This window comes from Colletes gigas, unplaced genomic scaffold, assembly GCF_013123115.1.
Source record: "Colletes gigas isolate AHSC1104 unplaced genomic scaffold, ASM1312311v1 Colletes_gigas_Sc00041, whole genome shotgun sequence".
NCBI lineage: Eukaryota > Metazoa > Arthropoda > Insecta > Hymenoptera > Colletidae > Colletes > Colletes gigas.
In genome coordinates this window covers 1225818-1242710 of record NW_025106670.1, presented here as the reverse complement: position 1 = coordinate 1242710, position 16893 = coordinate 1225818, and the positions used below count along the sequence as shown (strand labels likewise).

The 16893-nt window shown below is 36.5% G+C and overlaps 1 protein-coding gene and 1 non-coding gene across 2 annotated transcripts; both read right to left on the bottom strand.

The window, feature by feature from the left end:
* Nucleotides 1-1138: 1138 nt before the first annotated feature.
* On the bottom strand, nt 1139-15146 carry LOC122402891 (collagen alpha-1(IV) chain-like). The gene is made up of 19 exons (XM_043406048.1): nt 15010-15146; nt 14273-14492; nt 13963-14179; nt 10856-11026; nt 8366-8437; nt 8205-8294; nt 7559-7666; nt 6285-6392; nt 5648-5861; nt 3819-4034; nt 3584-3762; nt 3341-3511; nt 3048-3245; nt 2733-2934; nt 2416-2517; nt 1909-2010; nt 1527-1694; nt 1400-1468; nt 1139-1328 (listed from the first exon to the last, which is right to left on the bottom strand). Exons 1-19 carry the CDS (start codon nt 15110-15112, stop codon nt 1210-1212), a joined length of 2829 nt encoding a protein of 942 aa, XP_043261983.1. The 5' UTR covers nt 15113-15146; the 3' UTR covers nt 1139-1209.
* Nucleotides 15147-15989: 843 nt separating this feature from the next.
* On the bottom strand, nt 15990-16062 carry Trnar-acg. The gene has a single exon. It is a non-coding gene; the product is annotated as a tRNA-Arg (tRNA).
* Nucleotides 16063-16893: the final 831 nt, after the last annotated feature.

Below are 16893 nucleotides of genomic sequence, written 5' to 3'. Positions count from 1 at the left end.
TGAGGCTAACGGTGGCGCCATCGTTTCTTTGAACGGGAGAACAAGGAATCGGACCATTGCGCGCGCGATTGCCAGCTTTGGCGGTTGGAAAACACGTTTGCAAAACCTAGTAGCACAAAATATTGTATACACATTCACATAATATTAAAAAGAGATTCAATCTTTTTTTAATATTCAAATATACATACAATATTTATTTCATATCATGGAAAATATATTTTTTTTCATTATACAATGAATCTTTATGTAATATTTGAAGTAGAATATTTATTTTTAAATATTTAGGAAATATTTTATGTTTATCATGAATGAATATTCCCTAGTAGCACAAAATATTGTATACACATTCATATAATATTAAAAAGAGATTCAATCTTTTTTTAATATTCAAATATACATAGAATATTTATTTTATATTAAGTAACAAATATTTTCTTTTTAAATATCCAGGAAATATCTATTTCATGTTACGAGAAAAATATGTTTTTCTGAATATTAAATGAATCTTTATTCTATATTAGAAATAGAATATTTTTCCCTGATATACAGATAATATTTATTTCGTATCATGGAAAATATATTTTTTCTCATTATAAAATGAATCTTTATGTATTATTTGAAGTAAAATTATTTTATGTTTATCATGAATGAATATTTGTTCCAGAATATGATGCGAAGTAAAATGTTTACTTTTAATTTACATTAATTCGTGTATGTCACTTAATCGACATGTATTTATATTATAAGAACATTAATGCAACAAAGTTGTGTATGAAAAACAATCGTGTAGCTCTTACGTCTTACGTAATATGATTGAACTGTAAGATTAAACATTCTTTTAATTATTATTAATTTTTTTTATGTGTTAATAAAATAAATTTAAATTATTAGAAAATGGTGAACTTCGGACATCATTTTTTTATTTCCCCCCTACGCTCCCCGTGTCCAACCAAATGCCACTAAATTTTGTTATTATTTAAAAAATATTTATTCGGTACGACATGTACAAACATTTCGCTCGATTGCAATATATTAATCTACATATTAAATACGTGTAGTAATTCTTTCAAGGCAAAATAATCGTCTTATTTAAATACAGGTTATCGGTACAAGATGTTACCTTGGTATGGCAGTGATTTAAATGATTTCTATAAATGTTCGTTGTTCGTGAGCTCGTTAATTCTTCTCCACGCTAGCGGAAGTACGTTTTTAAGGTCCTTTCTCGTTGCCGCGGGTGTACTGTAAGTAATTGGCGCCCGGGTAATTGCAAAACTCGCAGAATCCCGGTAACCCTTGGGGCCCGGATGGACCAACCGTTCCAGGAAGACCTGTCGATAAACGAAACTAAAAATACCAGTACCAGATCTTAAAAACGTGTTTGCATCTTTTTTCTCTTTACCTGGTCTGCCCGGTTCGCCCCGTTCTCCTTGCCTTCCAGGCAATCCGACGCCATCGTTGCCGGATGGCCCTATTAAACATAAATAACAATTCTAAACGGAACGACTGAACAAAAAATTTTTTAGTACCAGGCAATCCTCTTGGGCCGATCGGTCCTTCGACGCCAACACCTTCCGGTCCCCTGTCGCCTTTCTCTCCCCGTTCACCAGGTGGGCCTTGAGGACCTGTGGGCCCTTGTGGTCCAGGTAACCCTACGAAGCCACGTTCTCCCGGCAGACCTGGATGGCCTGGATCACCTAAATAATCACAGTGCAATTGCGTTTGATGCAACACTATTCTAGTCTATATTTGATATTCAAGACATGCTATATTGTCTCTGTTTTGGACATTTTAATTTGCTTTACTAATTAAATTTTAACATGCAAAAGTTCGGTGCAACTGTGACGTTTGTTACATTGATATAAAAGAGAAGCAGGAAGAATATGTTGGGATCCTGCGAGCGATAGGTACCTGGGATGCCCCGGGTTCCGGCTCGACCGGGACGGCCCTGTCGTGCCAGTCCCGGCAACCCGGGTGGCCCTCGTAGACCCTCTGTTAGTTCTTTCAGCCTCTCTGTGACACATGCAGGATTCCATCGTCTTTATCGGCGCACGGCAACGTGAGATGTTAATCCCCGATCGATCGATCGATTGTTAATCGAATGGATCACGCGCATCTGCATGTACGTGAATCACGGCGCTGATAAATGCCGGTTCTAACTAAGGATGAAGGTGGAATTTCAAGCAACGATGACGGCGATGCCCATTGCGCCATTCGCTATGACTATCGATAAAGCTATGGATGGTTTATGTCTGTTATGAATTTCTGGCAAATATTATTAGCTCTCCACTAAAAGATACCAGAAACCCATAACAGGATTCTTTCTGTTTCAATTCCCTAATCTCTGGCATCGTGTTCTACAGTTACGAGGTAAAATGCAGGCAAATGGGGGTGGTAGCCCTTTTTCAGAGGGTGTACCTGGACGACCTTGTGGACCAGGTGAACCAGTACGACCTGGACGGCCTCTGCCAGGTGGACCAGGTGGACCTTGCATCATTGCCGCCATCTCAGACATCTGCTCTGTATATATAGATGGTAATAAAATGACGAATTATCTCTCTGTGTGCAAAGATCGTGCCCAGAATGAGTCACCTCGAGGGTGCTATTTCTGTAACTAACCCCGAAAACGACAACTTTCTTTTTCTCCTAATTTACTCATTGTTTCTAAGTTCGCTACTGATTTCCCAGCTATAACATTTTACTAATTTTGTTAATTGTTTTGAACGAATATCCACCTCGCAGCACGCTTGTGCATATGTCCCGAATTTCCGAATCTGTGATACTTCTGCCTGGGATTCCCTGAAGACCTGGCATTCCTGTTTGGCCCCTGATTCCGGGTGGCCCTTGTAATCCTGGCGCTCCATCCTTCCCTGGTATTCCTGGTTGCCCGATTTGACCTTCTGGACCTCGTTCTCCAGGAGGTCCTCTCTCACCTGGCTGACATTAAGTAACATTGCAATGAAATAGAAGTTGTCAGGCCTGTTACTGTCACATAGATTGCAATAATTTGGAACTTGATTCTCTTCTTGATGTCTGAACGGATTACTTACCAATCCTGCAGAACCTGGTGAACCTCTAGGTCCACTGACTCCTGGACTGCCGATGCTTCTCAAAACTTCGTTTGTACTTAACATGTCTCCGGTTGATCCAGCTGGTCCTGGAGGCCCTGGGGGACCCGGAGCACCCGCTGGACCAGGTCTTCCTTCCAATCCTGGGAAACCAGTGACACCTGGTGAACCTGGAGGACCCTGAAAAAGGACATTTCCACTTACACATTCTACAGACTTCCTAACCTTAAATTTTAATACAATAATTGAGAGCATAGTAAGAATATGAATCTCACGGCATTTCCTGGTAAGCCACGGGGTCCGATTTGACCTTGCTCTCCTGGTGGACCTCGTTCACCTTTCACACCAGGCTTTCCATCGAGTCCTGGTGGTCCTGATGTTCCAGGTAAACCATCGACTCCTCGTATTCCTGTTAAACCTGGTTCTCCGGGCACACCAGGTGGGCCCTTACGGGAAATTGATGAAATTAATGAGAGAAATATATCTGGAATATTTGAGGATAGAGTGATGTGAATTACTTGCAATCCTAGTGGACCAGGGACACCAGGTTTGCCTTCTGGTCCTGGGAAACCTGGTGCACCAACAGGACCTGGTTCTCCTTTCGCCCCTGGATGACCATCTTCTCCAGGTGTGCCTGGAGATCCTTCAGGGCCAGGTGATCCTGGTACTACGGTACCAATCACTGATCCTGGTAAACCTGAACATGACGTTTCGTTTAATTATTGATTTATGCAATAACATTATTTTACAGACCATCACGACCGGGTTCTCCAGGCTCTCCTTTTGCTCCTTGAATTCCTGGTGGTCCTGAGGGACCAGTCTCACCACGATGACCTTGTAATCCAGGCTGCCCTGGTATTCCTGGAAAGCCTGCCACTCCTTTAAGGCCAGGAAGCCCAGGGAAACCTGGTTTACCTTCTACTCCAGGGAATCCATCTTGTCCTTGATCACCTTTGTCCCCCTGTTCACCTAAATAATAAGTACCATTTAAAATAAAACTGAAAACTGTTAACACTTGCCCTAAATAATTGAAAAATATTATGAAAAGGTTAATAAGTTGTCTTTTAGGTGAAAATATAAATTTCTTTGATATTTTAACTAAATAGATACTGTCAATATAATTTAATATTTCATATTAAGATGTCAGTTTATGAAACTACTTTGAACACATACTATTAAACAACTATAAATAGTGAAACTTATTTTCCTGAAAGAGAAGGGTTTCTCAATTTATTTCCACTTAAAAAATCAAACATTTAAAGTAGTTTATGTAATGGCAGCAATTAACTGGACGTTAAAAGCTCTGTTGCTAGTTTCTATTACGAGAACGACATACATTCAGCGAATAATAAAATCGGTTTAAGGGTATTGCAACAGATTGCAACAAATTGATTTACAATCGCTTTGAATGACTGTATTTAGGTCGACGTCGATATGTCTGACAATATATCGTCTTCGTGTCACACAACAGAGCATTGGAATCATAGCTTTCAGTAATATTCAATAGCATACTATGCCGGTTAGAATGCTGATCCAAAGAAAAACTATCTGAAATATAAAACATAATATTTCAGATGAGGAATCGTTTTTTAATTATCCTATCATTCTCGTGGGAAGAATAATTCAGGGGAAAGTAAAATAAATTATTTCAGAGTAATGTTTTCAACTGTTTTAAATAGGAGGATAGATGATCTTATCAAGTGTGATAATTAGAGCTAAATAAATCTGTTCTAGCAAACCTAATGATGGATTTAAGGAATGTTTTATGCAAGTTTGGTTTATTATTAAGTTATTTTTGTAGTTATCAATAAAAGATTGTGTAAAACATCTGTTAATAATTGCAGAGAAAGGGAGGTTAAAATTAAATAAATTGATAATGATATATATGGGATTATTTGGAAGAAGTAAGCTGAGATTGTTGAAAATGCATTGACCATGCAGTGTATTATTAATATAATTATTATGTATATATTATAAGCTGTATAGTTGTAGTAGAAATATGGAGAATGAGAAGATAGAATAAATGGAAATATGTTGGTTGGATGGCTGAGACTATTAAAACGATTGTGCTCGACCTTTAAACACACGGCTGTTGACACACTTTATTGGGAGGAATTATTTCTTCTGGAGTGTCAATGACCTTTTGCAACGTAGCAATTAACGCATTAACAGATTTGAAGGGTATGAGAATGATTTACAGGGACTTAACAGGATGAAACTTGATCTATGCGAAGATAACAATTGTTTTAAGATTTGTCAGTATACTTTTTGTAAGGAATTAAGCACACGATCGGATTAATCGATTTATACGCTGTTTCGTTAAAGGGGGCAGAGATCAAGCGTCCTGCGTTGCGAAGAATAATGCGTTTAACGATGAATCACCCGTTCACGTGGACACCCACAACTCCACGCGATTTCTAACAAGATTAAATTAGTTTACGCGGGGCACTTCAAGGATTACTGATCGGATGAATCAACGTAATCGTGTTTAAACCCTAACGTTTAACATTTGACACGGTCAAATCTTTACGGTGTTAATCTTTAACGGGTTAAAGGTCTAAAAATGGACGTCGAGGAGCTACCTTTACGACCTTGCCCTCCTTTGTCGCCACGTTCGCCTTGCTCGCCCTTTGAACCCTTCTCGCCTGGGTAGCCTCGAGGGCCCGGTGTGCCTGGAAATCGCGATAGAATATCACCATAATCGCTAATGTTTACAGGTGGTCCGGGAAGTCCAGTATGGCCACGTGGCCCTGGAAGACCCTGATCTCCTTTCAGGCCAGGAAATCCCATGTCCCCCTATTTGCAACACAATAAACACTGCAATGTTTTCTCCGTTTCCGTGGCAATAATACGGCGAAATACGAGGTCTGTTAACAAAAATAATATTATAATATTGAATTTTTCAATTGTCATAATTAGACTGTGGATCTTTATGCAAATTCATATTTTTATTAATAAAATTAATGAAACGGAAGCTTTGCAGAGGCTGTCTCAACCCTTAAATATAATAATTCGTATCTTACTTGAAGTATTTCTTATACTTTTGCATATTAAATCTTGAATCTTAAATTCTGTAGTTTCTTGAGGTTTAAAATTTCCCATAAATGCATAAACATCCGCAGTCTAGTCTTAATCTGAATCTTCCGCGTAACTGACTCTTTTTACAGATTGTAACATTGTGAACAGAGCTCGTAGTATCCAATAAAGTAATTAACACACTCTTTCTCCACGTTCTCCTTTTGATCCGGGAGGTCCAGGTGAACCGATGGGTCCTTTGGGACCCGGAATCCCAGGATAACCACGTGCACCAGTCAGTCCCTGCGAGCCCTGAAGAACAACACAATAATAAATCAAGAATGTCTGGAAATACATGGCTGAAAGATTATTAAGATCTCTTACAAAATACAAATTATAAAAATAAATTGATTGCACTTCAACTATACCTACCTACATATTTATTTTTCTACATAATCACTATATTTAATACAGGAAACTTTTAATAGAGAAATATTCTCTATTACACTGGAATTACTCTTTGAATACTTGAGGAACTGACTTCTGCCTCGATAAAGTTTATTATATAACATTAATAATTAATAATAAATACAGTCTATTATTAGAAAAAATGAAACGTGTTTAAAATAGCGTGTCAGTGAACGGTGGAAAAGTATAAACGAAAGGAAATGAATACTTTGACGGCTGTCATCTGTTGGTTTCCCCATGGCTTTTGAGGGTCACGCGAAAAACAGCATATGCGCCATTTTGTCACAGGAAAAAGAGAAAGTAATTTTTCTACGTTCGCGCGTGTCTTGGCGAACTGGAACATTCGCCATGCAGCTGGTTTATTACTCACGTCCGCTGTCAGCTCCCCGCTTTAAATCCATGGTGAGAAACCGCCTTTTCAAACCCACTGCAAATGCTACATTTAGAACTACGATATTCCATGAGAACGGTTGACTTTTCAGTACCTCCCTCAATCATGGGAACAACTGGAAGTCTTATGGTGCTACAATGGGGTTGTATTATACATAGGGTGCAAACTTCTCATATTAAACATTCTATCAATGATCTCAGAAATTAAACTCATGATTAGACTGCGGATATTTATGCATTTATGGGAAATTTAGATTGTCAAAAAACGTTAGAATGCTGTTTATTACAATATTAATATAAGTAACTATTAATATGCAAAAATACAAGAAAAACTCGAGTAAGATAAGAATTATTGTATTTTGGGGTTGAAAGAACCCTCTACGAAGCTCTTATTTTATTAATTTTGCATAAAAATCCGCAGTTTATTCATGATAAATGACACTGTCATGCAACGAAGCTACATGGAAACCTGAAAGCTTGCACGTTTGGACCAATTGCTTTTCAGACCAATATTAGAGTTTGTATGTCCCTAATTGCACATGCAATGGTGTTGTTAGAGATCTTAATTATCAGTAAATTCTTGTGTATGATGCAATTGAGAGGCATTTGCAAGCACTTGCCATTTTTCCTTTTTCACCTGGAGTGCCAGGTGAACCAGGTCGTCCAGGTAATCCAGCCTCTCCAGTTGGTCCAGGGGGTCCAGGTACTCCTGGTAGACCAGCCAAGCCCTGAAGAGAGAAATATTTTTATTGAGCTTCAGATGTTTCTGTTTTGATAATAAGCAAAGATGGTCGCCTTTGTACGCTTACCAAAGCCTATTGTATTAATCAGCATAGGGGATCAGTGTTTCCATTTTAACATAGTGTGATTAGTATTAATTTTTGATGAATTTAGTGTGAAAAAATCATTCTATCCTAAAGCTTACTTGTCTACCAAGCTGATGTAATTAAAATAGGAAAATAAACAAGCTTTTTGGAGCAAAACACTTGGGGGACTTGGGGCCCATTTTAGTCCAACTCTGAAATTTACTATTTTACATTTTAAGACAAAGTTTCTGATTAAATTTTTAATGTTGTTAATTTGATAAGCTCATTGCAAAGTTATTTATCAAAAAAGAAAAGTTTATAACGTCAAAAGGAACAGTTTGCACGGATCTGAATGGACCCAGAGTCCACTGGGTGGAGATTAAGAAAGAATTTAATGTTATTGTGCAAGTTCTTCCATTAGATGGGGAGTGTTTATCGATAAAGAAAAGTGACGACTCACATCCGTGCCATTAATTCCAGGGGGCCCCCGCGGACAGATAGTTTCGCAGCCCCGGCGCCTCTGGGGCAATAAAGGGTTGCTAAGGCTCTTCTGCAATTGCGTTAATTACAACCGCAGGGATCTTAATGGATTGCGAACTTCTGTAAAATATATGGCCTTACCGGAAGTTCCTCGCAGGTCTCCCTCTCCGGTCTCGTTGGATCGCAATTTAACACCATCCACTGTATATCGATCTAAAGAAACGTTTCAAAGTAAACAGAAATCAGAAATTTCAACAATCAAAAATTATAAACAGAATCTTCTTCTGAAAAAGACTTTTTCACAGAGGGACGTTTCAAATTATTATTCGACTCTATTTTAAATGTAAGGGAAACCATATACATATGTAGAATGAGCTCAGAAATTAGCAAGTAGCACCCCCCTTCCATTTTTGAGAAATAAATAAAGATACAAAAATTTTAATCGTTGAAATTGAACTCTTGTCAGAAAAAGCTACTTTTTTACGTATTTTTCATTTATTTTTTTTTAAACACTCTTTCCTATAGGTCAAAATTTTGTTTTACATAGAAGTGAATCTTATGAATTTTATTTTGATATAAATAGAGTGTTGAAACTAACACTTTTGAAGACTGTTGCAAACAGGGACTTAAAATACTGATATACTTTGATTTTGGAATTTTGTATACCGATATAAGTCCCTGGACGACATCTTGCTACTTTTTGGCGTTATTTTGAATGTTCTTTACATTTGAAAATAGAGAAAGAATAGTCAATATCCGGAAAGAATTGAAACAAATTACCATATCTAACAGAAAATACGTTTTTTATCAAAAGAAAGTCGGTGTCTTATTATTACGTCATTATTCCTGTTAAATGACTAAATTTATCCTTCGTTTATTCGCGAAACTGGGCTAATAATACAGTCAACACGTTTTTCTAGGCGCGGTACGGTCTTAGACTTTGAATGTGGCACTAAATCTAGCTTGTCCCAGTTATGCCTTTAGCCTCGTTCATTACAAAGTGTTTATTAATTAAGTGGTTCTTAATTGCGCCATGTGACGGATACATTTGTCTCGAACGCGAGCATCCCCCGCGGATGTGCCATAAGCTTCTACGAAATCCGCGTTCGCGAACTTGTTTCCATCGCGATCTTCACCGAGTTTGACGAAATTGACGTTCTGGGAACTATCATCAAAACGTTTCGTTAAACACGGTCATCCAATTGCGTTAGAAAACTGCATCCATTGAGTTCCATTCGTATTTTTTCATTCAGTCATACATGGATTGTTTTCTTCTCAAAATTTCTCAAAATCCAAGCTTTCTTTTTTCTGAAAGTACATAAAATCTTAAAGTACATGTCTTTAAAAATACGTCGACAACAGAATTTTTTTCAATTCATCAAATTAACGCCATTATAATAGCTTCTGTCTTAAAACTTTAAATAAGTTAAATTCTTTATATAATAGTTGACCAAATGGCTTCAAATTTATTGTATTGTATAGACTCAGATTTTTATATGATTGTGGTTCACACGACAGACACATTCATACTAATTTAACACCGTATATATATGGTTTACAATTACAGGAAAATTTAAATTGAATTTATGATTAATTTTCTGATTACATTATGGAAGAAATATTCAAAATAAATTTATACAGGGTGTTCGGCTACCCTGGGAAAAATTTTAATGGGGGATTCTAGAGGCCAAAATAAGACGAAAATCAAGAATATTAATTTCTCGATAGAGGCTTTGTTAAAAAGTTATTAATGTTTAAAGTTGTGGCTGTAGAACGGCAATTTGACCACCTACTCGAATTTTTTTCTCGAAAATGCGCAGGATTTCGTGGGTATGTCTATTCACCAAAAATGATTGTAATTGACCCCCGCAACCGAAAATAATTTTTTCAAAACGATTTGAAATATTTTTTCCGTCAAAAAATTTCAGCATCTCTTCGAATTTTTTTCTCAAAACTGCGTAGGATTTCGGGAGTATGTGTAATGACCAAAAATGATGGTAATTGACCCCCGCAGTCGGAGATATTTTTTCCAAAACGATTTCAAATATTTTTTCCGATCGAAAAATTTCGCAAGTTCTCGAATTTTTTTCTCGAAAATGGATAGGATTTCGAGGGTATGTCTATTCACCAAAAATGATTGTAATTGTCCCCTTTAACTAACAATAATTTTTTTAGAACGATTTGAAATGTTTTTATTTGCCGAAAAATTTCACATCTACTCGAATTTTTTTCTCGAAAATGCGTAGGATTTCAGGGGTGTGTCTAATCACCAAAAGTCATTATAATTGACTCCCGTAACTAAATATAATTTTTTTAGAACGATTTGAAATTTTTGAATTTAATTGTTAATAGCTTTTTAACGAAGCCTCCATCAACAAATTGGTATTCTTGATTTTTGTCTTATTTTGGCCTCTAGAACACCCTGTATAGCGACCTGATGCATGATGTTCACTCTCTATTTAGAAGATCTATAAAACAGTAAACGACAAAAGATTAAGGAACATAGGGTAGTTAAATCGTTAATTAAAATTGATTAATGAGCACCTAGGTCCTTGTTAATAGCGACGCTGGTCTTATCGCTGGCTCTAATAGACAATGTATATGGTTTAAGAGACGCATGATGGAACTTACCGGTACAGTCAGCTTGCTGTGGGACATCTTCGATATCGAGATCTCGCCATCCACTTTAATCGGTCCTCGAGACTTCGCCAGTAGAGCGCCAGCGTACTCGCAGTCGACGTACACCACCAATTTATCCTTGAACGCTCCGACGTTAATTTTGTGCCAGTTCTTGTCGAACATCTGTTTCGATCGAGCGTCTTATCAAATTTCGTGTGTCACGCTTTGACGAACTTCGGAGTTCGCCAAGTGTAACGCGAACGAGCGATAGCAGTCATCGACGACCAACGCGGTGATTCCCCTTTCGGTGGTTCACGCGAGCTCCTTTGAAGCGTTACAAATGTCACGAGGAATGCTATTCTAATCGATCTAAGCGATCTTACACACACAGTCGGCCAAAAAAGCCCTGGTAGTCACATTAAAAATTATATTACATAGTCTGGGTTAGAAGAAACACCCTGTATATTTTTGGAAAATTACATTATTGATTCAGAATTTTATACACAATTTTGTGTTGGTTTTTCTCTTCTAGAAGAGAAAGTTTTCTTTATGGGACAAAAACTAGTCAAGAGGGGGCAGCTGTGCCCCTTCTTTGGCTTGTTTAGAAACAGTTTAGGACCAATTGGGTCTAAGCTTTTCATTCTGTATGTTTCTTTCAAACCGTGTAGAGGAACCTTCCAATTATTTTAATAAAGCTTGATTAAAAATTATATCATCCTGATTATTTTTTATTCCACCCTCTATTTTCAATAGTTTGATACCTAGAAAATGATGACATATTTAAATGAAATAAAAGTAATTATTTAATTTAGCTATTCCTCACCAATTTCGATGACCTTCAAATTTGTTGTGAAGGTCGCCCTTTGTTTTCGAGATATTTGCAAAAATAATTTCCTCTCACAATGCTGTAATTTCTACGCCCAACGCGATCGATGTTCGACAAAGGATCGACGCGTCATTTTCAAGTATGCATCGGGTGTCCGCGGTCTCGTAGACCGTTTTTAATCATCGCGTGATCGTCGATGACACTTTTAAGAGGTGCTTGGGTCCAAACGAGGCCTGACACGACGGTGCTCGAGATTGGAGACGCGATCGACTTTCGGCGATTTAATCGTGTTTTGCTGTTCACCAGCGTATTTCCATTGCTTCGTAATCAGGTCAGCCGATCAGAGAAATTCGTGTCAAGCGGCGATTAACCATCGAATATTGAATTATACGATTGACAGAAACGATTTGGTCTACTTATATCTTTGCTTTTTCTATTTCTTTGACGTCTCATTGCTTTAGATATAAATTCATTTCTTTATTGATGAAAATTGTAGAAAGAATTTAAAAAAAAATATACAAAGTTGTAAATTTTATTAGAAATTACGAGTGATTAAAAATGTCGTGTTCATTATTCGAATAAAAATTCCTCCCCTGGATAATTATCCACGTTTACTGGAAATATACTTGCTGTTATATAAACGTAAATATGGTAATGTTTCTCAGATTTTATTCAATATTTTCTGTCGACGACATCGTTTGTACCGAAGCATTCAGACTGAAGCATTTAAAGCTCGTTAAATGTTTCGAGAACGTTTAAGATGTCAAGACCTCTTGAGACTGTCTGGATTCGAATAATGATCGGAGAGATTCGAAACCTCCCAGCCTCGAAAGTTTCGAATCTCTTTGAGGATACGGATTCAAACGTCCATTGCTATACGCAGAGATATGTGTGGCTATTATGACCGCCAATTACGTCAACTATCTTTCTAGTGAATTCTTTTTACAATAAAGACAGGTATACTGATTCTGAACAACAATTTTCTTTGCAAAAATGTGAGATGAGGCTTCGTTTTTGAATTATTAACGAAAAACACTGACCAATCACGGCGCATTCAGAGCTGTTCAGGGTTTTTTGTTAATAATTCAAAAACGAAGCTCCATCCGACATTTTTGCAAAGGAAATTATTGCTCAGAATTGTCCCAGCTACATTTCCAGCTTTCACACTATTTACGGGACACCCTGTATAACTAAACTTGCGATATTAATTGCTGTAAAAATATTTTTAAATTCGAACAATGGTAAACTGGTAGGTTATAAATAACTACTTTGATCATGTCACGAAAATTATCTTTTGTGGCGATTGTATATGTCTAGAGTTTCTTTCCTGTTTTGGTCATGGATTCCACGAACTCATGGTGTCCATTTCACAGAGATAAGAGTCAGCTAGGGCCAACTGCGCTTCACTCTCGCCTTTCTTCTGACCCTCAGGTAGAGAATATCGGTCGCAGAAGTTCTGCATGCGTTAACAATGCTCCTCGTAAACTCATAAAACGCCTGGATTCGGAAATTCCAAGGATGAAATGAAAAATGAGCTGTTTAAATGGCCTCGATGGCACTAGGCTATAAAAGAGAAATTCTAATTTTTCTGAAGGTTCGAAGCTTCATTTACTGACTTTATGGCTTTATGGCTTTATTGTTACGACCAATCAAATGAAATTTCTGTTTATCCATTAAAATCCTTGAGTGCCCAAACTGACTGAACCATCTGTGGGGGAAAAGTGGATAAAATGAGAAAATCTAATTTATAAAAAATCATGAACACTATATTAAACCTACTAAATGCCATATTTCTTGAGAAGAATTAGGTGGAGCGAACAAACTGCTCCCTACGACCCTGAACCATTTAGTTTTCAGGTACCTAGGTAATAAAATACAATACACAGGTCAAGGTCTACAAAAAGGTTACGGGGAAACCCCAGAAAGGAACATGGCCATTCAAAGCTACAGGAAAACCCATGTGCAGTGGTTCCCAACCTCATTTCCACCACAACACATTCAGGGAGAGGACTAACAATTATGCAACAGTTTTCCAGACGTTAAATTAATACCATAACAAAATTAAATCCTTATGATCAAAGTAGTTACTTATTTTCTACCAGTAGAATTGAAGTTGTAACAAAATATTTGCAGTTGTGTTTTGGAATGTAACTCTCATGTAACTCTCATGTTTAATATAATTGGTTACCTATTATTAACCAACCTACACCAATGATGCTCGTTCCAAGAACCGTAATCAGTGTTATCGTTATTTCCAAACACTGCTCGCAACATTCCATGGAATTCTACTCACGCGATCGGCTGAGAACGAGGTGGTCTGCAGTTCCCCCTTCTCATCCTTCACGGACACGTCCAGGGTCAGAGTTTTCGGGTTCACAGCGATTAAAAACTGGGGCTGGTTTTCCACGTCGACGATTCTGATAATATGCCAAGTGTACTTAGGCAGTTTCCTGGCTCTGAACGTGCACACTGTGCTGAACTCCTCTGGCAGTCCGTTCGGAAGTATGTTCCTAGCAAAGGCCATAAAATGAATATGGTGTAGTCGGTCTATCCCTTCAACGGATTTGTTTGGAGGATTGAAAGCACCGTTTATCGAATCATACTTCATTGGCATAGTCACGTCGATGTCTTTCTCCAGTCTATAGGCAGTCTGCATGCGATTGCTACCTCTGACTCTCGTCAGACCGGCGTAATGCGTTTCCAGTAGATCGAGTTTTAGCTTGCTGATGAAATCGAACGTCTGAAGATCGTCCTCGCCGCGTCTGTAGCCCTCGCATGGTCCTCGCGATGAGTCTATGATCGTTTCGTCCCCGGAAACATGGTCTATGAACGTCAATAGCACTGTATTTTTATAAACATTACCATTAGGTGAATCTTTAATCAATCTTTAATCGTTCTATGTACGCAACAAGAACAAAAGGTGAGTTGCGTGAACAAAAGGGCGGGTAAACTGCATAGTAGTACGATAAAACCCGTATAATGGATTTAAATGCCTATGAAGTGACAATGCTTGATGACATAGCTAGGAAGAAATGTCCTATTGTTACACAACTCAATAGGTTTCTGCTTGAGTCATTCAATGATTAAACCATACTGGTGGTTTCATTCTCACGAGTGTAGAAATTGAACATCGTACAAGCACAGCAATTGTATGTTTGTTTTTATGATTATCAACCTTGAATTTGAATTTTTTATTATTCTATTATTAGAAGAAAAAATTGCCTTAAATTCTCTGACATGAGTCTTATATTTAGAATTATCGTGCTAAAAATGAAAAAGATTATTAACTAAAATCTAAACGAAATTAAAGATATGATTTAAAATTAAAAAAAGGACTTACGAACACGTCTGAATTGCACAAGCACGAATATCCATATTGAGAAGTACATTCGCAGATTTGTGTTATTCCTGTAGAAACAGTATTCAATTTTATTTCCACGCATTGAGCGAATATATAAAATATTAGTTGATTATTAAAATGTCTGTGAAGCTAAAACTGTGTTAAAATTGCATACCATTCCCCCTTAGTAACAATTAGTAATTTCAATCAAGGCAAAACATTCAAATGTTTATAATGAATCTTGCAGTATATTATATAATCAAGTGCATTAATGTTTTATACGTATTACGTCAGGATATTAAACGTCCCTAAAAATCATGTACATGCTACGTGAGGTTAATGCTCGTTCTAGATCGCATAAGCTCTTTGCATGTCCTTATTTGATAGAGTATACGTATGTATGTGTAGCAAGGTTCATTACACTTTGTCATCAATGTTAAACGATACGCAAGACTCATGCAACAACTTGGATTTCTTGTTACGTTTTTTCATTCTTTTTTTAGGAAACGATCGCCTGATTTAATTGTTTTACTATTAAATATATCCATCTCTCCTTTTCTCCTGTATTTAATATAATAATTAATATAATAATCATGCAACAACTTGGATTTCTTGTTACGTTTTTTCATTCTTTTTTTTAGAAACCTTGATTTAATTGTTTTACTATTAAATCTATCCATCTCTCCTTTTCTCCTGTATTTAATATAATAATTAATATAATAATCATGCAACAACTTGGATTTCTTGTTAAGTTTTTTCATTCTTTTTTTTAGAAACCTTGATTTAATTGTTTTACTATTATATCCATATCTTCTTTTCTCCTGTATTTAATATAATAGTTAAAAGTTGATTAGTTTAGACAAAAATGAATATTTTTATATATTATTAATTGTCTAATATAATAAAATAATATTATTTTAAATTGAATTATACCTTTCCAAGGAAAAAAACAATGTTTCGCGCGTAAAAAAAAAAAGAATCGATCCTGCCAGGATTCGAACCTGGAATCTTCTGATCCGTAGTCAGACGCGTTATCCGTTGCGCCACAGGACCGGTGTGGTAGACACTTTCATTTTCTATTACATATACAAACATAATAGTACAATTTTTTTTAATTTGTATCCAACGATTAAGTTTTAAGATTATTGTTGCCACTTATAAAGTAGCAACAAAATAATACTGTTACAAAAATATAGTTAGTGAGATTACTTAATTAATTATATACGCTTTTACGTTTCATTAAGTATATTTTTGTATTAATAACTTTATAATCAGAAACTCTATTTAAACAAGTACGTTTCAACTACTGATTTTCTTATAATAAGTTTACAAATTAATAATTATTTAATGCAATAATTAATACCATTTTTAAGTCCAAAATTTTACAGAACTTTCTTCTCAGTCCATAAGAATCTAACATTAATGTCACACAGCTGCGACATTGATCAAGTGTTTATGGCAAGGCGTGTTTAGTCTCGCACATTCAGTGGTTCTCAATAAAGCAACGTAAATTTTTTACTTGTAAATTCATTAATTTCAATGGCGTTCCTTTTGTTGATGCAATTACAGTCCTCGACTTGTCATAGGGTCATTGGAAAGTGTAATTGTTTCCTGATTTGGGAAATAATATGATTTAAAATAAATGCACATTATCGTCTCTTTACCGCCAAATTTTGGTCAATTATTTTATTTCTTTGGTTATGCATAAATTACGAACAAAATGTCTTCTCTTCTCATACTTACGTTCCTTGCATTCTTTGAGAAACTAAATATTCTACTGAAATACGTTTTCTGTAACCAAGCCAACGGAATTATGTTCTTCGCACGAGTAGATAAGATTCCTAATAAGGATTCGCATTGTAGAGTGAGCGAGTGATGCGTGGG